The sequence below is a fragment of the Anomaloglossus baeobatrachus genome, chromosome 12 (assembly GCF_048569485.1).
Source record: "Anomaloglossus baeobatrachus isolate aAnoBae1 chromosome 12, aAnoBae1.hap1, whole genome shotgun sequence".
Taxonomy (NCBI): domain Eukaryota; kingdom Metazoa; phylum Chordata; class Amphibia; order Anura; family Aromobatidae; genus Anomaloglossus; species Anomaloglossus baeobatrachus.
Window position 1 is genome coordinate 55591132 of NC_134364.1, and position 19766 is coordinate 55610897.

General features: G+C 49.3%; 1 protein-coding gene across 2 annotated transcripts in view; it reads left to right on the forward strand.

Moving 5' to 3' along the window:
* SYNE2 (spectrin repeat containing nuclear envelope protein 2) overlaps positions 1-19766 on the forward strand; it is a 518190-nt gene that overhangs the window by 213188 nt on the left and 285236 nt on the right. For both annotated transcript variants that reach the window (XM_075330437.1, XM_075330436.1), the window contains exons 35-36: positions 3786-3947; positions 6580-6681. In XM_075330437.1, coding sequence (XP_075186552.1) covers positions 3786-3947; positions 6580-6681 — 264 coding nt within the window. The remainder of the gene's footprint in view (positions 1-3785; positions 3948-6579; positions 6682-19766) is intronic.

Sequence of the window (19766 nt, forward strand, 5' to 3'; positions counted from 1 at the left end):
TGCTGACAGTGTTTTAGGATAAGACCCTATTTGCGCTTACTGTCTCTTTCAGCACTTTTAATTGTTATAACAACGATGAGGCAGATAAGGGGGATGTCATTACAGGGGTAGCATTGCTGCAGCAAGGCATGACCTCTGAACGCTAGAGGAGTGTCTGCTCCAGTAAGGGGGGGAATAGGAGTGCAGGGCAGGCAAGACAGTTACTGGTAGTGGGGGACTCAATTATTAGGGGGACAGATAGGGCAATCTGTCACAAACACATGGATCGCCGAACAGTGTGTTGTCTTCCTGGCGCTCGAGCTCGACACATCGCTGATCAGGTTGACAGATTACTGGGAGGGGCTGGGGAGGACCCAGCGGTCATTATACACATTGGCACAAATGACAAAGTTAGAGGTAGGTGGAAGGTCCTTAAAGATGATTTCAGGGAATTAGGTTGTAAGCTTAAAGCAAGGACCTCCAAGGTGGTATTTTGGCGGAAATACTACCTGTGCCACGAGCCACACCAGTGAGGCAAAGGGAGATCAGGGAGGTTATCAGGTGGCTCAGGAATTGGTGTAGGAAAGAGGGTTTTGGGTTCCTGGAGAATTGGGCCGACTTTTCAGTTGGCTACAGATTCTATGCTAGGGATGGGCTGCATCTTAATGGGGAGGGTGCAGCTCTGCTGGGGCAGAAGATGGCTAGAAGGTTGGAGGAGTGTTAAAACTAGGAATGGGGGGCGAGGGTATTCACTTTATAGAAGGGGAATGTAGTGCAGATAGTGACTAGGGCACAAGTAATGAAATTGGGGGTGGTACGGGGGGAAGGGTTAGGACAGTTAATACAGTAAGCAGGAATATAGGTACAGAGTCATACGTAACGTGCATGTACACTAATGCCCGATGCCTCACAAATAAGGTGGAGGAATTAGAATTAATATTGTTGGAAAAAAATTATGATATAGTGGGGATATCAGAGACATGGCTGGATGAGAGCTATGACTGGGCTGTTAATTTACAGGGTTATAGCCTATTCAGGAATGACCGTACAAATAAGCGAGGGGGAGGTGTGTGTCTATATGTAAAATCATCCTTAAAACCCATCCTGCGTGACAACATATGTGAGGGTACTGAGAATGTAGAGTCCCTATGGGTGGAGATAAGGGGGGGAGACTGAATAATAAATTACTGAAAAACAACAAAACAAACAACAAAACAAATACTTGAAAAGTATAATATTACCAGTTATGTATATTAGATTTTATGACAGGGTATTGATCCAGGGAACTAGTCTGATTGCCGTATGTGGAGTCAAGAAGGAATTTTTTTCCCCTTTGGAGCTTGTTTGCCACATTGTTTTTTTTTGCCTTCCTCTGGATCAACATGTTAGGCTACGGGTTGAACTAGATGGACTTAGAGTCTCCCTTCAACCTTAAAAACTATGATACTATGAGGACTCAGAACAATACCTTGGTATATATGATATTATACATGAAGAGCTCCTGGCCTGGAAGTACATCAGGACAGGAGCTCTTCATATATATTATAATCTATACCAAGGTATTGCGTTAGGTTTTGTGTTAAAGTGTCTAATGAGCGTGTGCAAAGGTTATTGTGCAGCGAGGAGGAGCAGGGTCAGCTACAACATCGCCTATTGTAATCCTGTTATCAGCTGCGTACCTGTCAGCGTACCTGTCAGTGTAAACCCTGCCACTGATAATAAGGAGACTGCTGAAAACCTTTAACATTTCCTACAAGAATGGGAGGAATAAGGCTAATATAGCCCAAGTGGCCACACTGAAAAATGCTAATATATATATAAATAAAATTTTTCACTGTGTCCACTTGGGCTATATTAAACTTATTCTTCTCATTCTATTAGGAAACATTTTCAGCAGACTCCTTATCATCAGAGACAGGATTACTATATATATGCCTTCAATTTTGAATAAATCCCCAACAGTGTCACCAGGAAAGCACCCCCACACCATCACACCTCCTCCTCCATGCTTCACGGTGGGAACCACGCATATAAAGTCCATCTGTTCACCTTTTCTGCGTCGTACAAAGACACAGTGGTTGGATCCAAAGATCTCAAATTTGGACTCCTCAGACCAAAGCACAGATTTCCACTAGTCTAATGTCCATTCCTTGTGTTCTTTAGCCCAAACAAGTCTCTTCTGCTTGTTGCCTGTCCTTAGCAGTGGTTTCCTAGCAGCTATTTTACCATGAAGGCCTGCTGCACAAAGTCTCCTCTTAACAGTTGTTCTAGAGATGTGTCTGCTGCTAGAACTCTGTGTGGCATTGACCTGTTGTCTAATCTGAGCTGCTGTTAACCTGCGATTTCTGAGTCTGGTGACTCGGATAAACTTATCCTCCGCAGCAGAGGTGGCTCTTGGTCTTCCATTCCTGGGGCGGTCCTCATGTGAGCCAGTTTCTTTGTAGAGTTTGATGGTTTTTGCCTCTGCACTTGGGGACACTTTCAAAGTTTTCCCAATTTTTCGGACTGACTGACCTTCATTTCTTAAAGTAATGATGGGCACTCGTTTTTCTTTACTTAGCTAATTTTTTCTTGCCATAATATAAAATTCTAACAGTCTATTCAGTAGGACTATCAGCTGTGTATCCACCAGACTTCTGCACAGCACAACTGATGGTACCATCCCCATCTATAAGGCAAGAAATCCAACTTATTAAACCTGACAGGGCGCACCTGTGAAGTGAAGACCATTTCCGGTGACTACCTCTTGAAGCTCATCAAGAGAATGCCAAGTGTGGGCAAAGCAGTAATCAAAGCAAAAGGTGGCTACTGTGAAGAACCTAGAATATAAGACATATTTTCAGTTGTTTCACAATTTTTTGTTCAGTATTTCATTCCACATGTGGTAATTCATAGTGTTGATGCCTTCAATGTGAATCTACAATTTTCAGAGTCATGAAAATAAAGAAAACTCTTTGAATGAGAAGGTGTGTCCAAACTTTTGGTCTGCACTGTGTGTATATATATATATATATATATTAGATATATTGTATATATTTGTATTATAGAAAAATCATTATATGAAAATGAATTTAAAAAATGTAGCACATAACCCTATTTTACAGAATAAAGTGATTTCCTGATAACACATTCCCTTTAATTTAGCATTCGGCTGGCAGGACGGTTCATGGGCCATCTTGTTAAAGTTATTTCATCTATATTTTTTTTTTCTTGTCTCATTAAGGCTACTTTCACACATCTGGTTTGAGCACTGCGGCTCAATCTGGCTGTGAAACCTATGCAACGGATGCGGCGAAAACACCGCATCCTTTGCATAAGTTTTTACATGCGGCCCGTCCATTTTTTTCCGGTTGCGGCACGCTACTGAGCATGCGCAGTGGAAGAAACCGCATGCGGCGGCCGGATGCGTTTTTTTCCGCATCGCGCTGCATCCGGTGTCCATAGGCATGCATTGAAAAATGCGCCGCAGCGGCCGGATGCGGCAAAAACCGGACCGAACGCAAGCCCATGCGGCACAATACAGCACTAATGTAAGTCTATGCAAAAAAACCCGCAACCGGCGGCAAAAAAAAACGGTTGTGGTTTTTCTGCAGAGCGCCGTATTGTGCCGCAGAGCAAAAACCGGATGTGTGAAAGTAGCCTAAAGTAAAAAGCAAAGAAACCACAATAAATTGCAAAAGTAAACATGAACCTGCACCCTAGAACGTAATGACTCTGCAGAACATCACATCACTGCGCTACTTTCGCCCTTTCTGTTTACATTTTGCTTTCTCAGCTTCAGTTAACCTCTGTGGAATTTCTTGCAGGTCCGTGAAAAGCTAGAAAGCTATGATGAAAACCTAAAAAGTGCCTCCGACCTATGGAAGAGGGTCCTTCTTCTCTCGCAGGAGATGGAGCCTTGGACAGAAGGAAAAATGATGATTTTGCAGAGTACAAATCTCCCCAGTGATGATGTGCGATCGCTACATGTAAGTATTCATGTGTGACGGACGAGAGGAGGAATATTCAGTCATTCATAATAGTCATTATTTACAGGTTTTGTTTTCCATTTTTGTTTTTACTTTTGTGCACTATAAATAAAATGCTTTGTTGCAATATGGAAACCATCAGCAAGCAGGTTAAGGGTATGAGGGTACATTGGGTATGTCTGCATCTCTTGATAAGAAAAACGCAGCGTAAATGCAAGGGGTTTTACTGCGCTTTTGACATTTATTTTACTTGTGATTTTTTTTTTTTAATGCATTTTTTTTTTTTAACTTGTGTTTTGGTTGCAGATTTTTCCACACTCATTAGTATGGGCGAGGCCTTCATCGAAACCATGCCATAGCCAAGTGTTCTTACTAAAGTACACAAAAAACCCTCTTATCTGTAAGAAGCTGTTTTTAGATGTCGATTTTTCAGCCATAAAAATTTAAGTGTGAACAAGCTCTTAAGAGGGGGAAAAAAACACCTCCAAAAATTTCCCCAAAATGCACGCAAGAAAAACGGATGCTTCACTGATGGTGAAAATGCAGATCAAAAATTAACGAAAATTGTATTCTGCACACCATAATGGAAAGGGTTCTATTCTAGAACATGAAAAAAACAAACAAATGGGTGTATGAATGAGACCTAGGCGCTCTCTCAGACATCGTTTTTTTTCATACTTGTTTTATCAGTGTTTTTCACAGATAACACTCATTATACTCATTATAGACTGTTCACATGTCTGTATATGTTTGTGGACTGAGTAGTCCTGTTATGAGTGTGTCCCGCTTTGGGGAGACCTCTGGCGAGTCTGGGATCAGAAGGTCACACAATGCCTTGTTGTTCGCAGGTCTACAACTGATGTTTAAATGTATCTGCTTTCTTTTAGTGCTGAAGGGGTTAAGGGCTCTTTCCTATCTGGCTGTTCTTTGTAGCCTTAATCTCAGGTGCAGCTCTTTTGTGACCACTTCCCTTCACTATAAAAAGTCACATATCTTACCATTTGAGCTACCATCTTACCATTTGATGTTGGTTATAGATTCTCTTTCTATTGCTGATCAGTTTGGAAGAGGCCTGTCTCGGGAAGAAGCTGAGGAGCCGTGACTATTGCAGCTGCAGTGTTTTGCTGAATTGAAGAAACTCATGTCTGTTTACCTTCTGTCTGTCTCCCTTACCTTGTGTTGTGTTATTGCAGTTTTGAGATTAGTGTTCTCACCGGCTGACACGCATATGACTAACAGGGTTTACCTAATACCTGGTAAACCCCCAGAAGATGTTACGGGACACAGGGGTCACGATACAAGGGAGGTCCCTGCTGGTAGGGAGAGGGGTTGAGGGGACATCTCCTGAACTCACCTTAATCTGACTCCTGAGCTCCCTAGCGTCCCTTTCAACCTGTAGGCGAGCAGGATACCTTAGATCCTCAGCTGGCCCTAAACTCACCCTGGCTAGTGAGTAGGCTGACGATTCTCGCCACTACAATACAGAAACACAAGGGAAGGAATACAAACAGGGGAAATAGACATGCAAGGAAAAACACTCCAGGCAGCTTCAGTCCAGCAAACACCACAGCTGCACACAACACAACATACTTCTTCCAGAGCCCGCTCCTTCCAAAGTGGACCACATAGAAATGAGGATTCAGTTTCTACCACAGGCATCATGTGATCAGATCACATGACTTGAATAGGGAAGCGGAGTGATGCCAAAGAGCCACACCTGAGATTGGAAGCTACAGCCCGCAGCCAGGCAGGAAAGGGTGCTTAACCCTTACAACACTACAAGGAAGGAGATGTTATTAAATAACAGTAGTGAACCTGTCAGCAGCAAGGCGCTGTGACCTCCTGACACCAGATTCACCCGGGGTCTCCCCCGAGCAGGATACACTCATGACACCGACCTTCTCACTAGCGAGGGTGAGTTCAGGGCAAGTGAGGGCCAAGGCAGGTGACAGCGATGGGGGACAGGACCCGTATTGGGCTGTTCGAGAGCGCAGGGTACAGACTCAGCTGAGTTGCAGAAGGCGTCCGCTCTCCATATCGCCAGGCCCTTCCTTCTGTACCATCCCCATTGTTACCTTTGTGTTACACTGAGCGCTTGTACGCTCTATCGTGACAAGTCCACACTAAAACACGGAAATCTGTCTCATTTTATCAACTTGCCAATGCTGATCTATGGGTCAGTGAAAAAAAGTCGGACAGTATTCTTCTGCCATCCGTGTGCCATCTGATTGTCATGTTTGTCAATGCTTGGGAAAACTCATACGCAAAAAATATTCTGACCTAATGACCAAAGTGATGGAAATCGGATCTTGTTTTTTGCGTGCAAGAAAAATCAATGACGTCAGACCAAGGCCCTGATTGTTCTTATTGTCTCTCATCATTTAATAGAGGGGTCTCCACCCCCTTGACCCCGACATTTTTTGCTGAGGCATACTCACGAGGGTCTGTATATTGTCACCATAGAGCACTGATCACACCTCCCCACGACTCCCAGTATTTTGGGCCGCTCATTCTGTGCTTTATCGGAGGGAGATTGTATTTGTGAGTTCTAATGCAGATTAAATGGGATCATATTTCCTGATGTTCGAAACAAAAAAAAAAAAATAGCAATATTTTTTTGCTTTGCTTTCAGACTGAGCTCCAGAATCAAGAGAAACTTTTGGAGGAAATGAGTCAAAAATCCATAGAAATCCAGAAACTTTTACAAAGTGATGAACTTCCCTTTGAACTGCAGGTAAAAAAAGTAAAGTATTGTAATATATATATATATATATATATATATATATATATATATATATATATATATATATATATATATATATATACACTGCATGGGGTAGGAGGTCTGTATACAATGTGGCTTACGAAAAATGGTCCGGGCTTAACGGGTGCACTGTGCCGTCACTAGTGAAGAAAGGGCACAAAAATTTAAAACATCACCATCATGAAGGATATAATATATTTATATATAATGTATATATACATATATACTGCGTGTGTATTTTTTTTATATATTTATCATACATGAGACTCTTCAGAACGATATATATATATATATATATATATATATATATATATATATATATATAAAATTAGTAGATACTTCATGACGGTACAATTACTGTGTGTGTGTGTGGATATACAGTTAGGTCCAGAAATATTTGGACAGTGACACAATTTTCGCGAGTTGGGCTCTGCATGCCACCACATTGGATTTGAAATGAAACCTCTACAACAGAATTCAAGTGCAGATTGTAACGTTTAATTTGAAGGTTTGAACAAAAATATCTGATAGAAATTGTAGGAATTGTCACATTTCTTTACAAACACTCCACATTTTAGGAGGTCAAAAGTAATTGGACAAATAAACCAAACCCAAACAAAATATTTTTATTTTCAATATCTTGTTGCGAATCCTTTGGAGGCAATCACTGCCTTAAGTCTGGAACCCATGGACATCACCAAACGCTGGGTTTCCTCCTTCTTAATGCTTTGCCAGGCCTTTACAGCCGCAGCCTTCAGGTCTTGCTTGTTTGTGGGTCTTTCCGTCTTAAATCTGGATTTGAGCAAGTGAAATGCATGCTCAATTGGGTTAAGATCTGGTGATTGACTTGGCCATTGCAGAATGTTCCACTTTCTTTGGCGCTCCATTGGGAGACCCAGACAATTGGGTGTATAGCTACTGCCTCCGGAGGCCACACAAAGCATTACACTTAAAAGTGTAAGGCCCCTCCCCTTCTGCCTATACACCCCCCGTGGGATCACGGTTCCTCAGTTTTCAAGCTTTGTGCGAAGGAGGTCAGACATCCACGCATAGCTCCACTGTTTAGTCAGCAGCAGCTGCTGACTATGTCGGATGGAAGAAAAGAGGGCCCTTACTTGGGCCCCCAGCATGCTCCCTTCTCACCCCACTTTGTGTCGGCGGTGTTTGTTAAGGTTGAGGTACCCATTGCGGGTACAGAGGCTGGAGCCCACATGCTGCATCCTTCCCCATCCCCCTTTGGGCTCTGGGTGAAGTGGGATTTACCGGTCTCCAGGCACAGAGACCGTGCTCCGTCCACAGCCCCTGGGGAATCTGCTGGATATGGAGCGGAGTATCGTCAGGGACAGGGCCCTGCTACACCAAGGTACTCTGTGTCCCCGCACAGACCGCGCACACACTGCAACATTGCTGGGTGTGTTAGTGCGCCGGGGACAATAGCGCTGCTGCGCTTGTGCCACACTTCCACAGCTTGCTAAGGGAGTTTGTGTGTGGGGAACTACCGCGCCGGCCCCTGCTGGCAGTTTTTACTGCGACGCGGCTGGGACTTGTGGTGCGCCGGGGACTTCCGCGCTGGCAGTGCATATTTGTCGGCCGCGCTTTTTACTAGAGTCCCCGGCTTTTGCGGCCTAGTTCCGTTTCGTTCCCGCCCCCAGGCCTGCCAGTCAGGGGAAGGGCGGGACGCTATGCAGAACGTCAGCGCTGAGGGCTGGAATCTGCTTTACATACTCCAGCCCTCACATTGAGCACAGTGGGAAGCCAGTTTCCCGCACTTTGTCTGAGGCACGCCCACGGTCCGCCCCTCTTCACAGAACGCCGGCAGCTATTCCTGATGTGCAGGCTGAGCTGGAAAGGGGAGACAAGTTCTGGGAGACCCAGGCACGGGATTCTGGCGACTACAACCCGCTTTTAGCGGGCGGTAAGCGGCACCTCCGGTGCTGACCCCACTAGTGACGAAGTGTTCAATTGTATTTTTATGCTTGCATGCTATACATTGCACTAAACGGTCGCTGGTGATTCTTGGCTATATACCCTCCTGGATTGCTCTGTGGAGAATACAACATGTCGTCCGCAAAAAACAGGGGTGCCAAGGCACAGGCTTTTTATGCTTCTTGCACCGCTTGTGAGGCTGTTCTACCGGCAGGTTCCACTGACCCCCATTGTGTGCAGTGTTCGGTCCCTGTGCCCCCTGCTCGGCCGGGGCCTCTGCTGGAGGTGTCCCAGAGAGATCCACCTGTGAATACTGTCCAGGTGACGGGGACAGAGTTTGCAATTTTTGCGGATAGATTATCTGTGACTATGTCTCAGATTCTAGAGACTTTGCAGTCTAGACCAGTAACTCAGACCATGGGCACTGTTGATTCATTGCTCCCTGGCCCCCCTCAGTTGGAACAGCTCCGGGCTCCGGGGGTGTCCCACGCATCCCAGGGTGATGGCTCTGACACGGACGACAGTCCTAGACAGCCTAAGCGAGCTCGCTATGAGCGGCCCTCTACTTCATCTCACTGGTCAGGGTCTCAGCAGGAGGACTCTCTGTATGATGAGGCGGAGGTAGCTGATCAGGATTCTGATCCTGAGACCGCTCTCAATCTGGATACTCCTGATGGTGACGCCATAGTGAATGATCTTATCGCGTCCATCAATAAAATGTTGGATATTTCTCCCCCAGCTCCTCCAGTGGAGGAGTCAGCTTCACAGCAGGAGAAATTCCATTTCAGGTATCCCAAGCGTAAATTAAGTACTTTTCTGGACCATTCTGACTTTAGAGAGTCAGTCCAGAAACACCACGCTTATCCAGATAAGCGTTTCTCCAAACGGCTTAAGGATACACGTTATCCCTTTCCTCCTGACGTGGTCAAGAGCTGGACCCAGTGTCCCAAGGTGGATCCCCCTATCTCCAGACTTGCGGCTAGATCCATAGTTGCAGTGGAGGATGGGGCTTCACTTAAAGATGCCACTGACAGACAGATGGAGCTCTGGTTGAAATCCATCTATGAAGCTATCGGCGCGTCGTTTGCTCCTGCATTCGCAGCCGTATGGGCACTCCAAGCTATTTCAGCTGGTCTTGCACAGATTGACACGGTCACACGTACATCTGTTCCGCAGGTGGCATCCTTAACCTCTCAAATGTCTGCATTTGCGTCTTACGCGATTAATGCTGTCCTGGACTCTACGAGCCGTACGGCAGTGGCATCTGCCAACTCCGTGGTTTTACGCAGAGCCTTGTGGTTAAGGGAATGGAAAGCAGATTCTGCTTCCAAGAAATGTTTAACCAGTTTGCCATTTTCTGGTGACCGGCTGTTTGGTGAGCGCTTGGATGAAATCATTAAACAGTCCAAGGGTAAGGATTCATCCTTACCTCAGCCCAGACAAAACAAACCCCAACAGAGGAGGGGACAGTCGGGGTTTCGGTCCTTTCGAGGCTCGGGCAGGTCCCAATTCTCCTCGTCCAAAAGGACTCAAAAGGATCAGAGGAGTTCAGATTCTTGGCGGGCTCAGTCACGCCCAAAAAAGACAGCCGGAAGACCCGCTACCAAGGCGGCTTCCTCATGACTTCCGGCCTCCTCCCTCCGCATCCTCGGTCGGTGGCAGGCTCTCCCGCTTTGGCGACATTTGGCTGCCACAGGTCCAAGACCGTTGGATGCGAGACATTCTGTCTCACGGGTACAGGATAGAGTTCAGTTCTCGTCCTCCAACTCGATTCTTCAGAACGTCTCCGCCTCCCGACCGAGCCGATGCTCTCCTGCAGGCGGTGTGCTCTCTAAAGGCGGAAGGAGTGGTGATCCCTGTTCCTCTTCAAGAGCAAGGTCACGGTTTTTACTCCAATTTGTTTGTGGTACCAAAAAAGGACGGATCCTTCCGTCCCGTTCTGGACCTAAAACTTCTCAACAACCACGTGAGAACCAGACGGTTCCGGATGGAATCCCTCCGATCCGTCATCGCCGCAATGTCTCAAGGAGATTTCCTAGCATCAATAGACATCAAGGATGCTTATCTCCACGTACCGATTGCTCCAGAGCATCAGCGTTTTCTACACTTCGTTATAGGAGACGAACACCTTCAGTTCGTAGCCCTGCCCTTTGGTCTGGCGACAGCCCCACGGGTCTTCACCAAAGTCATGGCAGCTGTAGTTGCAGTCCTACACTCTCAGGGACACTCCGTAATCCCTTACTTAGACGATCTGCTGGTCAAGGCGCCTTCTCAAGAGGCATGCCAACACAGCCTGAACGTGGCGCTGGAGACCCTCCAGGGTTTCGGGTGGATCATCAACTTTTCCAAGTCAAATCTAACCCCGACCCAGTCGATAACATATCTTGGCATGGAGTTTCATACTCTCTCAGCGATAGTGAAGCTTCCGCTGGACAAACAGCGCTCACTACAGACAGGGGTGCAATCTCTCCTTCAGGGCCAGTCGCACCCCTTGAGACGCCTCATGCACTTCCTAGGGAAGATGGTGGCAGCAATAGAGGCAGTCCCTTTCGCGCAGTTTCATCTGCGTCCACTACAATGGGACATTCTCCGCCAATGGGACGGGAGGTCGAAGTCCCTCGACAGCAACGTCTCTCTCTCTCAGGCGGCCAAGGATTCTCTTCGATGGTGGCTGCTTCCCACCTCATTGTCGAAAGGGAAATCCTTCCTACCCCCATCTTGGGCGGTAGTGACGACAGATGCGAGTCTGTCAGGGTGGGGAGCAGTCTTTCTCCACCACAGGGCTCAAGGTACGTGGACTCAGCAAGAGTCCACCCTTCAGATCAACGTTCTGGAGATCAGAGCAGTGTATCTTGCCCTTCAAGCCTTCCAGCAGTGGCGGGAAGGCAAGCAGATCCGTATTCAGTCGGACAACTCCACAGCGGTGGCATACATCAACCACCAAGGAGGAACTCGCAGTCGGCAAGCCTTCCAGGAAGTCCAGCGGATTCTGACGTGGGTGGAAGACACGGCTTCCACCATATCCGCAGTTCACATCCCAGGCGTGGACAACTGGGAAGCAGACTTCCTCAGTCGCCAGGGTATGGACGCAGGGGAATGGTCTCTTCACCCGGACGTGTTTCAGGAGATCTGTCGCCGCTGGGGGATGCCGGACGTCGACCTAATGGCGTCTCGGCAAAACAACAAGGTCCCAGTTTTCATGGCACGGTCTCACGATCACCGAGCTCTGGCGGCAGACGCCTTAGTTCAAGATTGGTCGCAGTTCCAGCTTCCTTATGTGTTTCCACCTCTGGCTCTGTTGCCCAGAGTGCTACGCAAGATCAGGTCCGACTGCCGCCGCGCCATCCTCGTCGCTCCAGACTGGCCAAGGAGGTCGTGGTACCCGGATCTGTGGCACCTCGCGGTAGGCCAACCGTGGGCACTACCAGACCGACCAGACTTGCTGTCTCAAGGGCCGTTTTTCCATCAGAATTCTGCGGCCCTGAACCTGACTGTGTGGCCATTGAGTCCTGGATCCTAGCGGGTTCAGGATTGTCTCAAGAGGTCATTGCCACCATGAGACAGGCCAGAAAACCTACCTCCGCCAAGATATACCACAGGACGTGGAAAATATTCTTGTCTTGGTGCTCTGCTCAGGGAGTCTCTCCCTGGCCATTTAGATTGCCTACTTTTCTTTCCTTCCTGCAATCCGGGTTGGAAAAAGGTTTGTCGCTCAGCTCCATCAAGGGGCAAGTCTCAGCGCTATCGGTATTTTTTCAGAAGCGCCTAGCACGACTTCCTCAGGTACGCACGTTCCTGCAAGGGGTCTGTCATATCGTCCCTCCTTACAAGCGGCCGTTAGAGCCCTGGGATCTGAACAGGGTTCTAATTGCTCTCCAGAAGCCGCCTTTCGAGCCTATGAGGGATGTTTCCCTTTCTCGCCTTTCACAGAAAGTGGCCTTTCTAGTAGCGGTCACGTCTCTTCGACGAGTGTCCGAGCTAGCAGCGCTGTCATGCAAATCTCCCTTCCTGGTGATTCACCAGGACAAGGTGGTTTTGCGCCCTATTCCGGAGTTTCTCCCTAAGGTGGTATCCCCGTTTCATCTTAATCAGGATATCTCCTTGCCTTCCTTGTGCCCTCATCCAGTTCATCAATGTGAAAAGGATTTGCATTTGTTGGATCTCGTGAGAGCGCTCAGGATCTACATTTCCCGCACGGCGCCCCTGCGCCGCTCGGATGCACTCTTTGTCCTTGTCGCTGGTCAGCGCAAAGGGTCGCAAGCTTCCAAATCCACCCTGGCTCGGTGGATCAAGGAACCAATTCTTGAAGCCTACCGTTCTGCTGGGCTTTCGGTTCCCTCAGGGCTGAAGGCCCATTCTACCAGAGCCGTGGGTGCGTCCTGGGCATTACGACACCAGGCTACGGCTCAGCAGGTGTGCCAGGCGGCTACATGGTCGAGTCTGCACACTTTTACCAAACACTATCAAGTGCATACCTACGCTTCGGCGGACGCCAGCCTAGGTAGACAAGTCCTTCAGGCGGCGACTGCCCACCTGTAGGGTAGGGCTGTCTTTACGGTCCTATCACGAGGAGTTATTATACCCACCCAGGGACTGCTTTTGGACGTCCCAATTGTCTGGGTCTCCCAATGGAGCGCCAAAGAAGAAGGGAATTTTGTTTACTTACCGTAAATTCCTTTTCTTCTAGCTCCAATTGGGAGACCCAGCACCCGCCCTGTTTGCTTAGGGATTTTTGTTTTTTCGGGTACACATGTTGTTCATGTTGAATGGTTTCGGTTCTCCGATGTTCCTTCGGATTGAATTTGTTCTTAAACCAGTTATTGGCTTTCCTCCTTCTTGCTTTGGCACTAAAACTGAGGAACCGTGATCCCACGGGGGGTGTATAGGCAGAAGGGGAGGGGCCTTACACTTTTAAGTGTAATGCTTTGTGTGGCCTCCGGAGGCAGTAGCTATACACCCAATTGTCTGGGTCTCCCAATTGGAGCTAGAAGAAAAGGAATTTACGGTAAGTAAACAAAATTCCCTTCTTTTTGCACTCATGAACTCCTGGGTAGCTTTGGCTGTATGCTTGGGGTCATTGTCCATCTGTACTATGAAGCGCCGTCCGATCAACTTTGCGGCATTTGGCTGAATCTGGGCTGAAAGTATATCCCGGTACACTTCAGAATTCATCCGGCTACTCTTGTCTGCTTTTATGTCATCAATTACCACAAGTGACCCAGTGCCATTGAAAGCCATGCATGCCCATGCCATCACGTTGCCTCCACCATGTTTTACAGAGGATGTGGTGTGCCTTGGATCATGTGCCGTTCCCTTTCTTCTCCAAACTTTTTCTTTATCGTTCCTTATGGGAGACCCAAACCATGGGTGTATAGCTACTGCCTCCGGAGGACACACAAAGTACTACACTCAAACGTGTAGCTCCTCCCTCCGGCTATATACACCCCCTGGATGACAATCTACCCAGTTCATTGCTTTGTGTTCCAGGAGGTCACACACACTTGCATTCTCTGATTTTTTTTTCAGTTTGGGCCTAGTTTCGTTTTCGGCTTCCCTGCATGTTTTGCATACGGCGCCGCCCACCGCCCGGCCAGCAGAGGGGAGGACTCTCCTCTCTGGAGAGATGTGCCCTCCCCTGTACCTCGTCCTGTATCTCTCTGCCCTCCGTTTTTCCCGCTCCTGGGCTTATACACGCCCCCCCTCCTCCTCCCAGCGCCATTTTCTCAGCGTTCTTACACTGGACGGCGCTGGGAGCTGCAGCTGTTGCTGTTTTGGGAAAGCTGTCGCTTCACTGGGACTTGGAGCTGTGGAATCCGGAGGGCACACAGAGAGTGGTGTGGTAAGCCACAACCTCTGGTTGTGGGCTTTTTATATACACTTTCAGGCATTCTACAGGAGTGTTTATTGCTGCAGAGTCCCCCCATCAGCAGCATGTCTGTCACCCGGAGCATGGCTGCAAACATGTATGCTTTTTGCACTGCATGTAAGCGCATTCTGCCAGAGCCAAGCACATTCCCACATTGTGATGCCTGTGCTAATATGGTTGTGTCTCAGCCTAGAGCCTCCTCAGGGGCCCCCTCGGCTGCTCCGGCCCTGGTAGCTGAACCCCCGGCTTGGGTAGCATCTTTTTCACAAGCTATTTCCCAGTCTTTTGCCGACTCCATGGGGCAGCTGTCCCGGACACTGCTGTCTATGCATCAGCCCCCCCCTCAGAGTGTCTCTGCTGCTCAGAGCTCTGCGGAGCCCTCAGAGCATGTTCTGGGTCCCAGTCCCCCTAAACGGAGACGTAGGGACCCTTCTCCTCCCTCGTCCCACGGCTCTGATTCACGTGCCGACGTGCAGGGCGAGGGGGATTCGTTTACTGTGGGCTCAGACGCTACTTCTATGTACCCCATTGATTTGTCTGAGGGTGATGCGGATGTTAGTGACTTGATTGCGTCCATTAACTCCGTTCTGAACCTCAACCCACCAGAGTCAGACGAACAAACCTCTCTGGTAGAGGTACACCAGTTTACCTCATCTAAGAAAGCTAAAAGTATGTTTTTTAACCACTCCAGCTTTCAGACCACTGTTAACAAGCCCAGGGCCTGTCCTGACAAACGCTTTCTGAAGCGTAGTTCAGATGACCGTTTTCCTTTTCCACCAGAGGTGGTTAAGGAATGGGCCCAGTCCCCAAAGGTAGACCCTCCGGTGTCCAGAATCTCAGCCCGCACAGTCGTAGCTGTGGCTGATGGCACTTCTCTTAAAAATCCCACTGACCGCCAGGTTGACCTTCTGGCCAAGTCTGTATATGAGGCGGCAGGAGCCTCGTTCTCCCCGTCTTTTGCGGCAGTATGGGCTCTTAAGGCAGTCTCTGCCTCTCTGGCGGAGATGCATTCACTCACCAGAGACTCTATTCCTGAGATGGATGCCTTAACTTCTCAAGCTTCGGCTTTTGCATCCTACGCCATGTCTGCCATCCTGGAGGCTTCTCACCGCACGGCGGTGGCCTCCGCTAACTCCCTCGCGATCCGCAGGATCTTGTGGCTTCGAGAGTGGAAAGCAGACGCTTCCTCTAAGAAGTACCTTGCGAGTCTCCCTTTTGCTGGGTCCCGGCTGTTTGGAGAACAGCTGGATGACATAATTAAGGAAGCTACTGGCGGAAAGAGTACTTCCTTGCCGCAAACTAAGGCCAGGAAACCGGTCCAGAACAGGAACCAATCGAATTTTCGTTCCTTTCGTTCCTCTAACTGGTCAGCCTCTAAGCCCTCGACCTCGTCCACTACCGCAGCCAAGGATCGTAAACCCAACTGGCGCGCAAAGCCGCGTCCTCAAAAGGCCGGAGGAGCCGCTGCCACTAAGGCAGCCTCCTCTTGACTATCTGGCTACGCCAGCAACGTCCTTGGTCGGTGGCAGGCTCTCCCACTTTGGCGACGTGTGGTTTCAACACGTCTCCGATCAGTGGGTGCGGGATATCATCTCCCACGGCTACAGGATAGAATTTTCTTCCAGCCCGCCAAACAGATTTTTTCTGTCCACCCCCCCCCTGCTCCAAAGCCGCCGCCTTCTCTCAGGCCGTGGCATCCCTGCAGGCCAACGGTGTAATTGTTCCGGTTCCCGCCCGGGAACGGTTCAGCGGTTTCTACTCAAACCTCTTTCTAGTCCCCAAAAAGGACGGTTCCTTCCGGCCCATCCTGGATCTCAAGCTTCTCAACAAGCACGTTCAGGTGCGGCACTTTCGCATGGAATCTCTGAGATCGGTCATTGCCTCAATGACCCAGGGAGATTTTCTAGTATCCATCGACATCAGAGATGCCTATCTGCATGTTCCTATTGCGGTTTCGCACCAGCATTGGCTACGCTTTGCAATAGGAGAGGAACATTTCCAATTCGTGGCTCTCCCCTTCGGCCTAGCCACGGCCCCTCGAGTATTCACCAAGGTCATGGCAGCAGTGGTTGCGGTCCTGCACCTCCAGGGGTTGGCAGTGATTCCTTACCTGGACGACCTTCTAGTCAAGGCCTCATCCAGTGCAGACTGCCAGCGGAGTGTCTCGCTCACTCTCGCCACTCTAGTCCAGTTCGGGTGGCTTGTCAATTTGCCCAAGTCCACTCTGATTCCAACCCAGAAACTCGAATACCTAGGGATGCAATTCGAGACTCTGCCGGCACTTGTGAAGCTGCCCTTAGTCAAACAGCAGTCTCTTCGTCTGGCGGTACGCTCTCTGCTGAGGCACCGCCGTCATTCCATCAGACACCTCATGCGGGTGCTGGGTCAGATGGTGGCGTCAATGGAAGCGGTTCCCTTTGCCCAGTTCCATCTGCGTCCCCTGCAGCTGGACATCCTCCGCTGTTGGGACAAGCGGATCTCTTCCTTGCACAGGCTGGTGGCTCTGTCGCCACAAACCAGGAGCTCTCTTCAGTGGTGGCTTCGGCCCCTCTCTCTGTCACAGGGACGCTCCTTCCTGACTCCGTCCTGGGTAATCCTCACCACGGATGCCAGTCTCTCCGGTTGGGGAGCAGTATTTCTCCATCACCGAGCACAGGGCACTTGGACTTCGTCCGAATCAGCCCTCTCAATCAATGTGCTGGAGATCAGAGCTGTGTATCTAGCTCTCCTAGCCTTTCACCACCTGTTGGTGGGCAAGCACATCCGAGTCCAGTCAGACAACGCGACAGCGGTTGCCTACATCAATCACCAGGGCGGGACTCACAGCCGTCTGGCGATGCTGGAGGTTCAACGAATCCTCCAGTGGACGGAGGACTCGAAGTCCACCATATCTGCAGTCCACATCCCAGGCGTGGAAAACTGGGAGGCCGATTATCTCAGCCGTCAAACCGTAGACGGCGGCGAGTGGGCTCTGCATCCGGCAGTGTTCAAATCACTCTGCCGCAAGTGGGGCACTCCAGAGGTAGATCTAATGGCATCCCGGCACAACAACAAGGTTCCGGTTTACGTGGCTCGCTCCCACGATCCTCAAGCCTTCGCAGCAGACGCACTGGTTCAAGATTGGTCTCAGTTCCGTCTGGCCTATGTGTTTCCCCCTCTAGCGCTCTTGCCCAGGGTTCTGCGCAAGATCAGAATGGAGGGCCGTCGAGTCATGCTCATTGCTCCGGACTGGCCCAGGCGAGCGTGGTACCCAGACCTGCTCCGTCTGTCCGTAGAGGTGCCGTGGCGTCTCCCGGACCGCCCAGACCTTCTCTCTCAAGGTCCGTTCTTCCGCCAGAATTCTGCGGCTCTCAGATTGACGGCGTGGCTCTTGAGTCCTGGATCCTGACGGCTTCAGGCATTCCCTCTGAGGTCATCTCCACCATGACTCAGGCTCGGAAGTCTTCCTCGGCCAAGATTTATCACAGGACTTGGAAAATTTTCCTGTCCTGGTGTCGTTCGTCCGGCCATGCCCCTTGGCCGTTCTCCTTGCCGACCATCCTGTCTTTTCTACAGTCCGGTCTACAGCTAGGACTGTCCCTCAATTCCCTTAAGGGACAGGTGTCGGCTCTGTCGGTATTGTTCCAGCGGCGTATCGCCCGACTGGCTCAGGTGCGCACCTTCATGCAGGGCGCATCTCACATCATTCCTCCTTACCGGCGGCCCTTGGATCCCTGGGACCTTAATCTGGTCCTCACGGTCTTACAGAAACCCCCCTTTGAGCCTCTCAGGGAAGTTCCCTTGTCTAGACTTTCACAGAAAGTTGTTTTTCTAGTAGCCATAACTTCTCTCAGGAGAGTTTCGGATTTGGCTGCGCTCTCTTCAGAATCCCCCTTTTTGGTGTTTCACCAAGACAAGGTGGTTCTTCGTCCGACTCCGGACTTTCTCCCTAAGGTGGTGTCTCCTTTCCACCTTAACCAGGACATTTCATTACCTTCTCTTTGTCTGGCCCCGGTGCATCGCTTTGAGAAGGCGTTGCACTCCTTGGATTTGGTGCGGGCGCTCCGAATCTATGTGTCACGCACCGCTGTTTTTAGGCGGTGCACATCTCTTTTTGTGCTAACCACTGGTCAGCGCAAGGGTCTCGCTGCTTCTAAACCGACTCTAGCTCGTTGGATCAGGTCGGCTATCTCCGATGCCTACCAGTGTTCTCAGGTGCCTCCCCCGCCGGGGATTAAGGCGCACTCGACCAGAGCTGTCGGTGCCTCCTGGGCTTTCAGGCACCAGGCTACGGCTCAGCAGGTTTGTCAGGCTGCCACATGGTCCAGTCTGCACACTTTTTCGAAGCACTACCAGGTGCATGCTCATGCTTCGGCAGATGCGAGCTTGGGCAGATGCATTCTTCAGGCGGCTGTCGCCCATTTGTGAAGTTAGGTTTTCCTACTTCTCAGTTTGGTTTATTTCCCGCCCATGGACTGCTTTGGAACGTCCCATGGTTTGGGTCTCCCATAAGGAACGATAAAGAAAAAGAGAATTTTGTTTACTTACCGTAAATTCTTTTTCTTATAGTTCCGACATGGGAGACCCAGCACCCTCCCTGTTGCCTGTTGGCAGTTTTTTGTTCCGTGTGTTTCACCGGCTGTTGTTAGTAGACAGAGTTCTGGTCTTTCCGAGTTTACTCTTTCTCTACTTATGGGTGGATGTCCTCCTTCAGCTTTTGCACTGAACTGGGTAGATTGTCATCCAGGGGGTGTATATAGCCGGAGGGAGGAGCTACACGTTTGAGTGTAGTACTTTGTGTGTCCTCCGGAGGCAGTAGCTATACACCCATGGTTTGGGTCTCCCATGTCGGAACTATAAGAAAAAGAATTTACGGTAAGTAAACAAAATTCTCTTTTTTCTTCCCATCATTCTGGTACAGGTTGATCTTTGTCTCATCTGTCCATAGAATACTTTTCCAGAACTGAGCTGGCTTCATGAGGTGTTTTTCAGCAAATTTAACTCTGGCCTGTCTATTTTTGGAATTGATGAATGGTTTGCATCTAGATGTGAACCCTTTGTATTTACTTTCATGGAGTCTTCTCTTTACTGTTGACTTAGAGACAGATACACCTACTTCACTGAGAGTGTTCTGGACTTCAGTTGATGTTGTGAACGGGTTCTTCTTCACCAAAGAAAGTATGCGGCGATCATCCACCACTGTTGTCATCCGTGGACGCCCAGGCCTTTTTGAGTTCCCAAGCTCACCAGTCAATTCCTTTTTTCTCAGAACGTACCCGACTGT